The sequence below is a fragment of the Prunus dulcis genome, chromosome 1, assembly GCF_902201215.1.
Source record: "Prunus dulcis chromosome 1, ALMONDv2, whole genome shotgun sequence".
In the NCBI taxonomy this organism is placed as follows: Eukaryota; Viridiplantae; Streptophyta; class Magnoliopsida; order Rosales; family Rosaceae; genus Prunus; species Prunus dulcis.
The window spans coordinates 4,868,310-4,883,955 of NC_047650.1; the positions used below are offsets into that span (position 1 = coordinate 4,868,310).

The 15,646-nt window shown below is 34.5% G+C and overlaps 2 protein-coding genes across 4 annotated transcripts in view; one reads left to right on the forward strand and one right to left on the reverse strand.

The window, feature by feature from the left end:
• The window catches only part of LOC117626648, a 10,129-nt gene extending 8,670 nt beyond the window's left edge, over positions 1-1,459 (forward strand). The window contains exons 3-4 of the mRNA XM_034358469.1: positions 159-520; positions 664-1,459. Coding sequence (XP_034214360.1) covers positions 159-520; positions 664-1,185 — 884 coding nt within the window. The 3' untranslated portion in view covers positions 1,186-1,459. The remainder of the gene's footprint in view (positions 1-158; positions 521-663) is intronic.
• Positions 1,460-4,263: 2,804 nt separating this feature from the next.
• Positions 4,264-13,797, reverse strand: LOC117613874 (galacturonokinase). 3 transcript variants are annotated; one of them, XM_034342481.1, is made up of 15 exons: positions 13,730-13,797; positions 13,570-13,630; positions 13,012-13,125; positions 12,643-12,714; positions 11,224-11,267; positions 10,714-10,849; positions 10,367-10,432; positions 9,454-9,533; positions 8,752-8,851; positions 7,559-7,734; positions 7,356-7,396; positions 7,235-7,263; positions 6,010-6,079; positions 5,804-5,893; positions 4,264-4,713 (listed from the first exon to the last, which is right to left on the reverse strand). In XM_034342481.1, the coding sequence occupies exons 2-15, from the start codon at positions 13,600-13,602 to the stop codon at positions 4,469-4,471; spliced, it is 1,296 nt and encodes a 431-aa protein (XP_034198372.1). In that variant the 5' UTR covers positions 13,603-13,630; positions 13,730-13,797; the 3' UTR covers positions 4,264-4,468. The 3 variants fall into 3 exon arrangements, with proteins under 3 accessions (XP_034198372.1, XP_034198371.1, XP_034198373.1); XM_034342482.1 differs by having other exon boundaries at positions 4,521-4,684; XM_034342480.1 differs by lacking the exon at positions 13,730-13,797 and having other exon boundaries at positions 13,570-13,723.
• Between the last annotated feature and the right edge of the window lie 1,849 nt (positions 13,798-15,646).

Below are 15,646 nucleotides of genomic sequence, written 5' to 3' on the forward strand. Positions count from 1 at the left end.
AAAATTTATCAATTGGTTTGCTGATTTTATTTTTCATTTTGTTTTTAAGGTTATGTGATGTACTAAAGAAGAATCATGCCTTGAAATAAAGTTATGTTTTCTTTGCAAATTCCAATGATTGATTATGGTATTATTTTATTTGTGTTGATTATTCTTAGGGATGGAAAGTGAAGGTAACAGTCAAAACTTTGAACAAGGAAAGAAAGGAACTAGGCGGTCATGGTCCAAGTTTGAAGAAGATTCGTTTTTGACCGTGCTAGATGATTTTGTGGCTGCAGGCCAACGCTGTGAGACTGGTAGTTTCAAATCAGGTACTATGGTCCAAATGGAGAAGGCTTTGAATATTAAATGTCCTGATTCGGGGCTAAAGGCATGCCCTCATATTGAATCCAAATTGAAGAAGTGGAAAAAACAATATAGCATAGTCTATGACATGATAAACACAAGTGGATTTGCTTGGAATGATATAAAAAAGTGTGTTGAGGTTGACAGTAATGATGCATGGGAAACTTATGTGCAGGTACATGATTATATATTTTTGCTATTTTGCTTACATTATGATGTCAAGTGGGTTTGATGAGTGTGGATTTTAAACTTTCTTTTGTTATTATTATTTCTTTAACATATTGAAAATAAGCTAAGTGGTGCCTTGTTTTATCATAGCACCACAAGGAAGCAGCCGAATGGAGGAGCAAACCATTTCCTTTGTTTGATAGACTTTCTAATATCTTCGGAAAGGATCGTGCTAACGGACAAAGAGCTGAAGCCCCCGCTGACATGATGGAAGAGCAAAGCAATAATGATGTTAATGCTAGTGATAATTGTGTCCAGGAAGATGCATCTCCTATGTCTTTAAACATAGAAGGAAGCCAATCTATGAACAGTCAAAATAAGAGGAAAAGAGCTACAAGCTCAAGTGATGAAGAGAAGATTGTGACTGTATTGGAGAAATTGTTTGAAGCTTCTGGGAAAAGGATGCAAATGGTGACTGAGGCTATAATAAAAGGTAATGAAGATCGATCTGATATTGCCAAAGAACTCAAGAGAATGGGATTTTCTCCTTTAGATCAAATTACAGCACTAAAACTCATTTTGGAGAAGCCACAAAACATATCTATATTCATGTCTTTGGATGATGATATCAAGAAAGTGTTTGTTGAGCAGTTGCTTAGTGACAATGCTTGAGGACATGGCCTAGCTAAGTTTGATGCATCTATCTTTTTGGAAACACCACAAATGATGGATTGATAAGATTGGCTTCATTTTGGAAACACCACAAATTGTATAATATTTTGCTAGCATTAAAGCCATATGGTTCATGGTTGTGGGGCTTATTAGTTTCATTTTGAAATTGTGGATGTTTATTTGTATGTATTAATGGTAGAATTGTGTGTAGCGAACTAAACCTCTAATTTCTGAGTCATGTAGATGACTTTGGCATATATGAAAAATATCTAACTTTTGCATATATGAAATGTACATGTGAATTTGGTTTGGAGGAAAAGAAATGTATATTGTCAATTTGGTAATTCTAATAACCAAAAAACTTACATTTAATTATTTAAAAATTATTATTTTTAAATATAAAATAATTATTGTTAGTCCCACACAGCACCAAACATAGGTCTTCACTATTTTTACAATCCAGCTTCTTAGTCCGACGCAGCACCAAACGTAGGTCAGCACTTAATCCAGCTTAGTCCAATCCGAGCTAATCCAAGACAGTCCCAGGATTTAGTCCAGTCCATGACAGTCCGCCGTACCAAACGACCCCTAAGGGAACAGTGTGGTCCCGGGTCCCCTGTCATCTCTTTTTAAAATATGTATATAAATAATACTATGTATATTAATATATTTTAATAATATCATTTTCATGCCTACCTATTTTTGTTAAATTTTACTGTACCTATTTTAAAGAGAAATCCTTAAAATCTAAGTCTTTTTCACCTATGTCTCTCTTTTTTCAGTGAACATCCTCCTTGCTCTTACAACCATATGTTTGTGACTTTTTTTTATTCTCTTATTCTCCATATAATATATTATCAAGTTTCAATTCAGTTAACTCACTTAATTAAAGGTTTGTTAAACTTTCTCTTATTTTTTATCGTTTTCTCTCCACCTATGGTTTGGTTGGTTTTGTGAAATTTTGATTTATTCTCTCTATTGAATTTAATGAGTCTTCCAATTTATGTGTAGATTAGGAAATGAAAAAGTTGTAAATATTATATATATATATATATCCTGCACTTTCAGCCACTTCTAAAGCAGCAGAAACAGCTCCTTTTCCAGCTAATCTAAGTGCCAACCCCTTAGGATATCTTCCGTACACTCTGCTTCAACCTGACTCTATAAATTCTATGGAAAGAAGCATGTAATTGTTCCTATATACCATCAGTGCAACAATGGGAGAAGCATTGCAACATGTAATGCCAGGAACCAAGCCGAACAAACAAACAAACAAACTCAGAGAGAATGAGAGGGGAAATAGACTCTTTCCAACTATACAAGACATTTTCATCAAAGACTTGCAATAGATTGATACACTTCCTCCTATAAATCTGAAATATCAAATAGGAACATTTTTATACTAGAACCAAGCACTGCTCCACAAATGTAACAAATCCGATGAAAGATGATGGATGGATGCCATAGTCATATCAACTAGCAGCCACTTGTTTTATCCTTCAATCGCAGGCAATACTGCAAATTATTGCTCTACTGCCTCCATAACCCTGAGAGAGAGAGTCCAGACTCTGACTGATTTTCGTCCCCGCATTCAATGATTAGCTGAAGTAGAAAGCGATGAGAAAGTGCAAGAGCATCCATGAGCTTTCCTTAGAATTCAAAGTAAACCTGCTAGAATTTATATACAGAACACCAGAAGAAGATAACAATACAAGTCAACTGAAGAAGTAGCGCCGCACCATCTTCTTGTCCATTTAAATGAATGTTGAAACACTGCCGCTACCGACAATGTCAACAACTTCCGACTATCAATCTCACGTAGTCTCTTGATCCACTGTCAACATCAGGTGCCTGCAACAGTCCACCGACCAAGGACCTCGATTCTTCCAAAGTAATTAAGAAGCAAGAGATCTTCAACAATCAGATTTCGTTGGTATTCGAAAAACAGTCTGCCAAGCAGTGTTCGAAACATCGGCCGCCTAGGCGCTTTGCCCTTTTTTTATTTCATTTAATTACTTTAATTAGTAATAAACTTTTAATTATTATTTTCTTAGTATAAAATCAGTATTTCAATATTTTAATTAGATTTCAGAAATTACTTGATAAATAGTATTTAATTCTATTAAAGTCTTTTGTGGACTTTAAAAATTATTTTTAAAATAGTTTCCATTATTTAAAAATCCTATAAAATTATTTTAAGTACCCAAAAATATATTAAGATTTATTTTAGTATTCCAAAAATAGATTTCAGCTTCCAAACCCTAAATTCAAGTCTCGAACCAAGAACCCTTGCTTCCAAACTAGTTCCAAAAATAGTAATTAATTATTGTAAATTATTTATAAATATAACTTAAACTATGCTTGTTTGATAATTTATAATGAGTGCTTCTTTTTTTGCAGCTTTGATAATTTAATTATAAATATAAATTATTCTTTATGCTTAACTTCTAAGTTTTTTTTTTTTTTTTTTGGTAGTACTGTTATATGCTTTATGCTTAACTTTGTTCCCATGTTTTATAAAACTTATGGTACTTTATATTATGTATATATCCTTTTTTTTTTGTCATGATTTGGGTATTAATTTATAATTTATAATACAAAATAATTATAAATTTATTTATTTATCATTATATAAATTTATTTTTTTATTTTAAAATAATTTGTGAGTTCTTTTATTTTATCTTTATTTTAATTTTATTTTTTATTTTTTATTCCATGTGGCGCAATATGTGTGTGTCCATGTGGACGCATTAATTTCCATGTGAGTGTTTTAACGGAGGGATTGACTAGCTGATGTATTAAACATTATGCATGCGACTGAGATGGAAAAAAAACTCTGTATCGAAGGCTAAAACTCGGACAATTTCATAGTAGTAAAATGATATAATATATATATATATATATGATGTTTTGGTTCTCTTGGTTACTTTGGCATGTATTGTCCTCCTTCCCCACACATGACCGCCGAGAGTGATGATAGTTGAGATGATGGCAGTGGTGGTGACCATGGGCGGTTCGGGTGGTGGTGATGATAACCTTGGTAAGATGGTTAGTGTACATGATTTTTTGAGGGATTCCTCAACTGAAGTTTTCTGTGTATATATATGAGTTCAATACAACCAGAAGCTCCTTCACTTTTCCACATATATATAAGCTTTCTTGTGAATACTCAAAATCCTATATTCGTATTTGCTAGTTCTAATGAACGTTGAGTTCAAAGGTTTACAACAATGAATGAAATAATGAAACAATTGAACAAATGAAAGTAATTGATAAACAGTCGTCAAATAACACGGGCACAGTCACCAGCCTCGCATATCATAACCGCTGTGTCTGGGTTTAACAGGCTTGCCAACTCAGGTTGGACCTTGTTGTACTCTTCCCTGACAAATGTTGCAGCTTCAGCTGCATGATCAGTATCTACCAGTGCAACACAGCACCCTCTAAATCCTGCACCACTGAACCGTGCTCCAAATACGCCAGGAGCCCTTAGAAGGATCTGGCGCAATTGTATCAGTGGTTCAGAACCTTAAACAATTACAACATCAAGTTAAAATCCATTGACCATGTTACAAACTCCAATCTTAGCTTGCATTTGAGGTCACTGAAACAACTAAATATCATTTTCTCAACTATTGTCATTATTTTGGTGGTAGCAAGAGGTTGAAATTCTATGGAATTTTATAATTGCGCAGATGTCAAAATTTCAACATAATCAAGACAAATTTATGAATTTTCGGAAAATAAGTTGAAAATAAAGTAACTGGTAGTAAAACTTCCGCTGAAATGATTTCAAAGCCAGCAAGGAGAAAGCATTGCCCAAGTCATTTCTAATGGTGAGTTATATGGAAAGAATACAGGATAATCAGGTATATGTGCATGTTAGTACAGATACCATCAGAAGCAGATCACTCAGATCCTATGCTTTTTTGGGCAGAAAAGACTTCAAGGCTCAAAAGAGACAACAGTCAAATGATAAGCGTCATTCAATTGACTCCCAATGCAGACCACACAGAATATTAGAAAACTAGGCTATTTTGACCAGTAGAGGACCTAGAATGAATAGAAGCATTTGAATTATCTAATCCTGGTATACCTACTTGCCCTCATGAGAAAAAGATACTTGCCATATAAAGGATGATACATAAAACTTTTAAGGTTCGGTAACGTCAGTTAAATATATCAAAATTGGCACAAAGGACTTAGTTTATACTACACTTGAAGAAATATTAAACCCTTTTTCTTAGTTTAAGCATCCATACATCACAGAACTACTCTGTCAGCATCAGGTGACTGTCTACAGTTTTGTTTTTGGTCTGAAGACTGTCTACAGTTTGGTCAACCAACAAAATAGTAAAAAGAACATAGCCATAATTGGTACTACCTACAAAATTGCCCATGTAGAGACATATGCTTATTAATATTAATAAGTGGGAAATACGTTTCATTCTTTTAATCATTTCAATTAAATATTAACCTAACGCAACCAATTAATTTGTGTTGTCATCTTTTATGCACCATGATCAGGGAAGATTCAGGAGGATGCTTTGGGAAAACATACAGTAGCTATGAACAATGGAAAGTAAATCATACCGGAACAAAGGAAAGTAAATCATACCGCATTCATAGTTCTGAATAGAACTTAGGCCAGATTCTGAAATGAGCGTTCCAAAATCTTCGAACCTGCCTGAAGCCCAAGCTTCGAATCCTGAAACAATCCCATTATGTTAAGTAGTTATAAATCAATAGAGCAAAGAATAACGTAGAAATTAGAATGACATGCATATGTAATTTAAATGATTGACAATGCAAATATGGTAATACCTTTGCTAACCCGCATATTTTCTGAGAAATAATGCTCTGCTCTCTTGGCTAAATTAGGTTCTAATATGTGCTGCATAGAGAGATATTTATAAAATCATAACAGGATACATAAGCTTCATTTTCATGTCTAAATACCTTCAATGAATTTAAAGAATTTAAGTCCCTTGATATTATGTTGACAAGAAAAACTGTTCTCATGATTATCGACTGACATTGTGTGCATATATATATGTATATACAAATTTGAGACTATTTTAAGTATTCACGAAATGCAAAGAAAAAGAGAGGCCCTTTTACAAAGAATGAATGTTTTTTTTATTTTTCTTGTTGTGTATGTGTTTAAACCAGTGAAGCCAGACCCTGGAGTAAAAAAGATGAGGAAAGAAGTTTTCCCAGAAGACCTCATAAAACTGCAAATTCTTTTAAGCTTCCAAGTAAGCATTCTGAGGCACACCACTGGGCATGACTTTTACACACAGTAACATAGGGTAGAAAGTATACATGTTGATCCAAAGAGAAACAAAATCTAAATATGTAAGGGAGTTTCCAACCTATCAAAGACTAGGAAAGTATTAATAGAAAGAATGAAATCCTACTTCTTAGAGTAAAAGAATCCTTTTTCTCCATAAAATTACATGTGGCATGCAATACTCATTCCCACCCATGAAGAAACACTGTAGGTGCTATGCCATATGTTACCTCCAATCATGGAGTGAAAAGGTCTGTAGAGATATTATAGGGTTGAACAATTGCTCTTACTAACAACATAGAAGCTTACGATGGACCACAATAGCGATCCATGATCTTAACGTGGGGTTAGTTGGAGTCGGAGCGAGGAGGCAATTTTAGGGCTGTGTCCGCGATGTGGATTGGTATAATATATTACCTAAAGCCCTCTACGTCTACCTTAGTGCATAACCAGGGTGGAAAATAATCAAAGAGATTTCTGGATAATACATGGAAGTTTGCAGTTGGAGAATCAAGGAAACATAAGTTAGCGATAAATGCAAGGAAGGTAATGAATCCACCTCAAGAGGCAAATCCAGCTTGTGAGAAACACAGATCGCCAGCAATATGAACAATTGCAAGATATCAAACCAAAAGGACATGCCTATGCTCCAAAGACATTGAAATACAATGTAATAATGGACTTGTGTGTATGTGTGTGCACACACCATGAACCAGAAGAATCTAAACTGCAAAAGCACAAGACAAATTTTCTTACCTTGTGAGTTTGATAAGCTTCTGGCTCAACTGCTTGTAGGAGAAAAAGGAAGTCAATCAATATCATCACGCAAATAATATCAATGAATATTGAACTCAAAAGGTCAGGTAAAGGTACTAGCCATTAGATAGGAGTGGCTCTGCTGCACCATCTCCGGATGCACTGGTCAAAAGGAGAAAAAAGAATGTCAGCCAGGACGTCATAGTCTAAACAAGAGGAAGATAAATTTGGAGTTGGACGCTGCATTTTAACAATAGTCCGAAAAGAACTATGCCTATTTCTTTCTTGCCAGTTGTTCTCAGTAACAAGGGAAATGGATCTTACTGCAAAAGAACTGCCGCGGCCTCTTGACACTCTGCAACTCGACGATTATATCCAGGATTTACAGTCAAATTATGCTTCAAGCCTGAAAATGCCAATAATATTTTGTATGCTTTCTGCCACTCAGTCTCGTGGTTCTCTCCCAGTTTTGGTGGGTGTATAAGCTTATGTTCTTTAGTCTACACGTGCAAACTACATATATGAGACATCATGTTGCTATTAATCAAAATTAGAGCAGAATATGCTATATGTGGTCATAAAAGAAATAGATCGGGCAAATAAATAGCCCATATCAGACCAATTCCTAGTATAGCAAATGCACAACCTGGAAAAAAAAAATTCTGACAAATAAAAGCATTAACTGATAAGGATGGCATATTATATTTTGAGGGCAGACAAACTTCTCTTTTATGGGTAATTTGGATTAACTTTGGTAAGTCTTCCTGTCTCTTTCAAGGTAGACAAATTTAATTTTAACCCACCCACCCACCCACCCACCCCGCCCCATTTTCTCTTCCCATTTTATAATTTTATGTATAAACTTCAAATTTAATTTTCTCAATTATTGAGGTTGAAGTATGTGAATTTATTCAATCAGCTTTCTTTGTTACAAGCTGTCACATAGTAGGAATTTTTCCATTGTATAAATTGAAGTCTAAACTTCAAATGTTAATTGTTTCAAAATTCTTGCGGTTGAAGTTATAAAAAAAAAAAAAAAAAAGTGCATATAGCTTTCTTTGGTATAACCTTACAAATTGAAGGAAGTGGACTGATTCATAATATGTCCATCCATTTATAATCACAATTTAAACCTGTAATTCTGAAATCATATGCTTGAGCCTTTTATGTATAATACTAGAAATCATTGCTGAAATCTAGAAAATTTATGATGTAATCTGATATCAGACACAAACAAATCTGTCTACCGAGATCATTACGAAAGCAGCAGCCAAAATGTGAACTTTTATAAGAAATCACCCATGCATCAGAAATTCAACATAATAGTTAAGCAATTCATGAAGATGGCTGGATCATGTAAGTCAACAGTAATGCAGAATGCCTCAAAGTTAGAAAGCACCCAAAACTGAAATAAACATGACCAACATATCAGCAATAGAATCAGACTCTGCAGTAGAAATGAAGTCAATCCAGAGATTTTTTTTAAGAGCATCAAGTACAGACATTTCATGCACTACCTTGCAGTTCATGCACAATAGACAACCATAGCTTGAAAGCAATATGGCTGATTGATCCAATATCCCATTTCGCAGGCCCCAAAATTCATTTTCAATCAGCCTACATACAACACAAAATTAAAACCATTAATGGTTTGATAGTGAAAGACACGTAGAAGAGTGGTACTTGCAAAGTTCTATATTAGGGCCTGTATATAAATATAACAAAAATAACTGTACCAGAATAGGATGGGCAAAAAGACACAGACTAGTGGTATCCTATGTGATAAATGAATATCAAGTTGATTAAACGGGAAGTTTTTTTATGATAAATAGAACTTTTCATTAAAAAGAAAGCAGTACAAAGATAGTAAACAAGTAGACCACTTCTCAATGCTGGGCTTAAAAGTATAAAAATTATAAATAAAAAATAAATAAAAATTTTAAAAAAAAGCAACATCTGATAGAATATAAACTACTTGTTGGCCCACATCCTAACAGTTTAAGCTTTTGGAACTGGTAGTAAACCAGCAAATTATCATGGTATCAAAACAGGTGATCCTGATTTTGAAAGCCTGTAATTGCAACCTTCCAATATAAGTTGAGTTTCATGCATTGGACCCTCTAGACTGGAGAGAGGTCTACTCTTAAGGAAGGAGTGTGCCAAAGTATAAACTAATTGTTGGCCAACGTATTGGCCCCTCAAATGTTAAAGAAACCTACCGATCATACTCAATATTCTCTTCAGGGGACACAGCTAAGTTATTTGCAGTTTCCAAAGCCATTAGGTAAGCTACGCCAACCTGTCAACATGTAACTGTAAGATTAATGGGTTGAATATCACTGGGAGGAACTCTCCTCCATAAAGAAATTAAAAGCTCCACAAGATGTATACTACAGAAACAGTCTTTAAACAATATAATTTTACTGATAAAAATTAAGCATGAACCGCATTTGACTAATTCTTACTTAAAGAGTTTCACTTCAATTGTAAGTGTACACTGATTCCAAGCAACTAACACCAAGTCTCAACAGCCATGGTAGCATGCCTTCATCTACAAATTTCTGAATTATAACCTACCCTCGGTGGCCAAAAATAATGGTAGCTACTAAGGGGTTGGATTTTCAACTGTATCTTTATCCTTTAAATTTTGAAAACTCATCCTTTTGGACAAACTTCATAAACACTTCTGCACTGCTTCATAATTTCTTACATTTTCGTGTAACTCTAACAGTGTAGAATAGTACGAATGGCAAACTGGTTAATGTATGTGCTTTTTGTTTTTGTTTGTGTATGAATTTCTTGAAACGGAAGATAAAATCAGTCGACTCAGTTTGACCTCTTAAATATAGGCCTAATTTACTACTTCTCTCACCTTAAAAGAAATATAAAACACATCATTCTTCTTTCTACACTAGTAGTAAATATTTTCTAGAAAGGCAAGGTGCAAATCTAGTCCAAGAAAGGTATACAAGAAATACCCCTAGTAAGCAATAAATCAAACTCTGTAGATTTTACAAAGAGTAATAATACATGGCATTTCTTGACACAAAACTAATGAGAATATTTTGTATGCAATCATCTTTTATTGTCATCATTTAACAAGAAAGGAAACAACAAGTTAGACAAACTTACAGCAGCAGAGGAGCTCAGGCCTGAACTGTCCATACCTTCAGGACCTATTATATATCCTATGATACCCTACAAGAAGTGAAACAATTGATCTTATAATTAACTCTTTAATGAAAGATGGCATAGAATCATCAGAAAACAGATTATACGCAGAGAAGTTTCCAACAAAAATGCCCATCTCTGTCACTTCTTTATCTTTCTTAGAAAAAAAAATTAGTAAAAAGTTATCATAGTCCAATTAAGAAGTGCAAGGAATATTATGTTCAATAAATCAACATTTATTTTACTAATCAGAAGAAGAAGAAAAAGTAAAGAATTGAGAAGAAGGTCATTAAAGACATATCTCTAACCTGGACAAGAGAGTTCTGCCTACTCTGTAATGCATAGAGGGCTCCTCTTGCATAACTTCCCCAATCGCTTTCTTCATCTATTTCTATTTCGGAACCATCATTTGCATTCTTCCTATGGCATTGAACTTCATCAACTCTATAAAACCAATAGTAAATAATCAAGTTCACCAGATGCCACATGATTACACAATGAAATGCAAGTAAAATAATGACTTACTAAGAAAAGTTGATACAAATAAAATAGGAATACTCAAGATTGGGTGCATCGGGTCCATGCAGCAAACTGAAGGCCTATGCACTAAAACAAAGGCCTACGCAACAAACCAAAAGGCCCAAACACCTAATATTTGGCTACCCTTGAAAAGTTATATAAAAAGTGGTATTTTTTTTTAAGATGTAATTTTTTTTTTAGTTTTGATAGAACTGTATCAACTCAATAAGCATGGATTTGAAATAAATAAACGAAAGAATGCATAAAATTAAGAAATACCAGGAGTAAAGACCCCACACCTGAACCTAGCTTCACCTTTAAACTGTCCTGAACGCAGTATAACCTACAGCAAGAATTCAATGACTCAGCAAGCAGATGACAATGGAAGTAACAGTCAGAATTGAATATGAGGAAACTAACCTTAAAGTTCAAATTTCATAGTTTAGTTTAAAAGTTTCTCTAGTTTAAGTTTTTGTTCAATAATCCCATATTTTCAATGCATTCACAGAATTTCAAGAGTTCATTCTTCATGACAAACAATGATTCAACTTCATATCTGAGCAAACAAAATCATGCATCTGATAATGAGATACTCTATGGATCATTCATAGTCCCAAAGCATTATAAAAATCTGAAGATTTTGGTTTTCTCATGACCAATAATGATCCAACAGCATCTTCAAGCAACCAAAAACACATATGTCATGGTGAGATACTCCATGGGTCATTCAACCACGGCACTCGCACAATAAGATACGAAGGGGAGGGACAGAGACTTTAGGTACGGAAAAACTATTCAATTTTCATTGAAGGTCTCAGAGACTCAATCAAACTATAGTTGGGATCCACAATTTATGTAATACAGATATGATGTAGGTGTTAGGAATCAAAGAATAAGGTCAAACAAAGCAAAGAACAAGTGGTGTGTGCTGAAACGAACTGAATTAAAACCATTGCAAGAGCAAAGCCACCAAGCTAGGTGAAAAGCTTGCACCAAAGACAACTTAATTGCAGTTCAAACTTCAAAAGGAGAAAACACACACACACACACACACACACACACACACACACACACAAAACAACAAGAAGAAGAAGAAATCCCTCAGAGGTTTATGGTGTAACTAAAACATGGATAACAACCTCATAATCTGCTGTCAGAAATAAAGGACAGGGATGAAAGCTTAATAATCTCCTCTTTACATCAACAAGTGCAAGTAGATTGCAAAGTACCCATGTTTGACCACCTACGGGAATTTGATACCCAGTCGACAAACCATGGATGCATCAAGGAAACTCCTGGATTTCTTAGATGAAAAAATGGAAGAGCAGACCCAGTAAGGTAGAAGCTGCCCTGGTCAATGTACCCTAAACCTTATTGCTGTACATTATTGCACCTTGTAGGAACACACTCAGCAGCCCCCAAATTCATATAAGGTTTGAGATTGCGCATCCTAATTAAGTTGCATTTCCAGAGATTTCACATCTTCTTAAATTCTTCTTTATTCTTGTTCATTCAATAACAATTTTAAATAAATAAAAAACTGAAAAAGGCTCTATGCTTTCAAAGAAAATGATTAGTTGACCTCAGTCTGCTATTACTTGTTAATTAGAGTGATTTTTTCATATTAAATACTGTATAAAGTAAAACTAGTTGACCAAGATTTTTGGGCATCATCACTGGTTTTCTAGACTCGTTAAAAGACTATATTTGATAGTTACCTGAGTGTCACCGGAAGGAACAAAACCTAGAAGTATTCCCTTATTAATTGTCATAGCTGATACAGTCCCTCCCTGCAACCATTTAAAAAAGGTGAACATAACTTTTTGACATATTACCCAAAAAATAATAGAATGAAAACAACAAAGTTGGCATCTGACAGAAAGCCTAATAGAAAGTAGCAAATTAACCAATAACATGCACTGGTAAAATGTTACATACGATTCTATGAACAGCGACTTTAGTAATCAAAAGGTCATATGGAAACAAACTTTTTTAGATGAACAACAAATAAAATTTAAAATTTTACTGAAAAGTAGATCATCAAGAGGTCGACATGCGCATATCATCGAAAGAAACCGAAAACTAACCTGGTGATCAATATGAGCTCCTAATGGACAAATTCGATAAGGAGAAACTACAACCCGAACGTCTTCGATACCCCTCCCAGCCATTTCTGAAACTGTCTGCCTAATTCCATTTAACTACAATATATATAAATATAATTAGCATACAAAATAATATCTTTGATCCAGACGGCATTGCGAAATGATTAAACAGAGGCCAAAAACAAGGCATGCTAACATACCCATCAAGTTTCTAAATAAAACCCAAGCTTTATATAATCCATATAATTCAACCCACAGTGAAGATAATTCTAAGGCAAAGTTAGTTCCCTTGCCTTTGAGGAACCAATGACAACCCAGTTCTTGCTTCCAAAAGCTAGAACATGTCAGCTAAACAGTGCTAATGTTGTCATTGATATACTAATGACTTCAATTCAACATACAAGTACCAAGAAACTGGAATTTGGTGGATCAACAATGCACTATCCCATACACTATTTACAACACTGATACGATTGTTACATGAGCAGAAGAGAGGAGAAAGAAAGAACCCATATAAAATCTCAGTGGATCAAAGAGTACCTGAGCTTCAGAAGGCCAAGACCACTCACCCATCTTCCCAAATGATCTCAGAATCGCCAATCTAATCGATCCCAATGCAAATGCAGAAGCTTTTTTAGCTTTAACATAAAAGATTTGTGGATCTCAGGAGATGTTGTGAAATTGAAGAAAAAATTATTACCTTCTTCGACAGTCAGTGTAGGCCAGAGCGGCATATCCGGTTAAAACGTCATATCAACTATTTTCAAGTAAATTACACGTATCATCCTTTTTGTTTGCAGCAGCAGCCTTATATTTCGATTTTCGACCGAACAAAAAGATTATAAAATTACCATTTTTTGTCAAACGTCCAATAAGATAATTTGCTCGTGTTTTCTTTATATAAAGATATTGTCTACTTCGGGCCCAATCCTGACAGGTTTTTTTGGGCTTTTTCAGCTTAAAATGCATCTTTCTTTTGGAAATGGAATATGCACTTATAGTGAGGGCAGAATCTTAAAGAGGTTTGGCTAGTATTTTAGATGCAGATTTGAGTGCAAAAATGTGGACTTTATGATGTGGGGTGGGCTACTCTCACTTGAGTGGAGTGTACTGTGTAATTATTCTCCCTTTCTTTTCTAATCTCGAATGAATATTAGTGCCAACTTTTGCAGCAAAAAAAAATTCTTTTAACGGGAATAGTACTGTTTTGCAATCTCCAGTCAATAATACAATGACACGTAGAAAAGTTAGCTCATAAATCGTTGCGTTTTTTATCGGGAATGCAAAAAATGATATCCCCATTGCATGAGAGTGTTTCTCTAGAATTGGGTCCAGCCTTGCATATAAGGCACATAATTTTTCCTCTCCCAGGCGTTGTGGAATTGGACACCACTATTTTGATACCTGACATGTATTTCAGCACAGTTCCTGTCTTTCTATTTTGTCCAACTTGATACCAAATTGATTTCCAGCCAATATGCTACGTATAAGAGCATCTCTAGGAGCAGCGCTACTCCCGTATCCCTAGCTATTTTAGCGAAAAAGAAGGAAAAACTGCCTTCCAGCAGAGTCGCTATCTCTCTCGCCATTTTGGAGATCGCTATTTTAGCTCGCCACATGTAGAGAGGAGGAGAGAGAAATTCAAGGCTCGCCACTCGTTCAAACCCAAAACTTCAAAGTCTCCATAGTTTCTCTGTTTCTCTCTATACTCTCTGTCAAAGTCTCCATTGCCATCTCTATTCTCTCTGTCAAAGTCTCCATCGCAGTCTCTATTTTCTCTGTTTCATGTGAGATTAGAAAATTCCCTTTTAATTACTTGAAATTTGTATATGGGTTTCTAGGGGAAAGTATTTGGGTTTGTATATGATACAATTTCTACAAGGGTTTAGGGGAAAGTATTTAAAAGTACTTGAATTGTTGCTACAAATTCTGCTGCATTGTTGGAGGAACCACCTTTTAAGTGGTTTGCTATTTTAGCTTTCTAGCTACTTTAGCTAGAATTTGGGTAAAATTTGGAGAGTCTCCTAGAGATGCTCTAAGGCCGCACATCACATTTCATTGCCAAGTGATGTAGGATTGGGTACCAAACAGGGTCACCACTATCTAAACCCTTGAAGGATCACAAGTAAAAGCTACATAGCACACACACGTAAAGGCCATATAGCGACCAAAATTTACTCTTTAAAGAGGCCCAATATTAAATAATTTTTATGAGATATGACCAAATAAAATGTTGTCATTATAAATTGAGAATACTGAAAATTTATATTATATTATTTTTTTTAATCAACATTAGGCCTTCTACAACCCATTTGGTCATAAACCCAAATTTCCCCCCTTCAAAAAGTAACTGTTTGGGTTTTGACCAGACTCAAACCATTTTTTTCTCCCAACCCTTTAGACTCAAATTTTAAGTCTGCAACTTTATTAAATTGTTTAAGAATAATTTAAGTCCAATTTTTTTTTTCATGTATAACTTTTCTTCATTTGATCTTTTTAAAATAACTTTATTTTTTAAACAATTTGACTTTAAAAAATTGAAATTTCATAAATATAATTTTATTCGAGAAATAGGTGGGTATTTATTGAGTTTGGAGTGAGTTTTTGGGTTGAATAT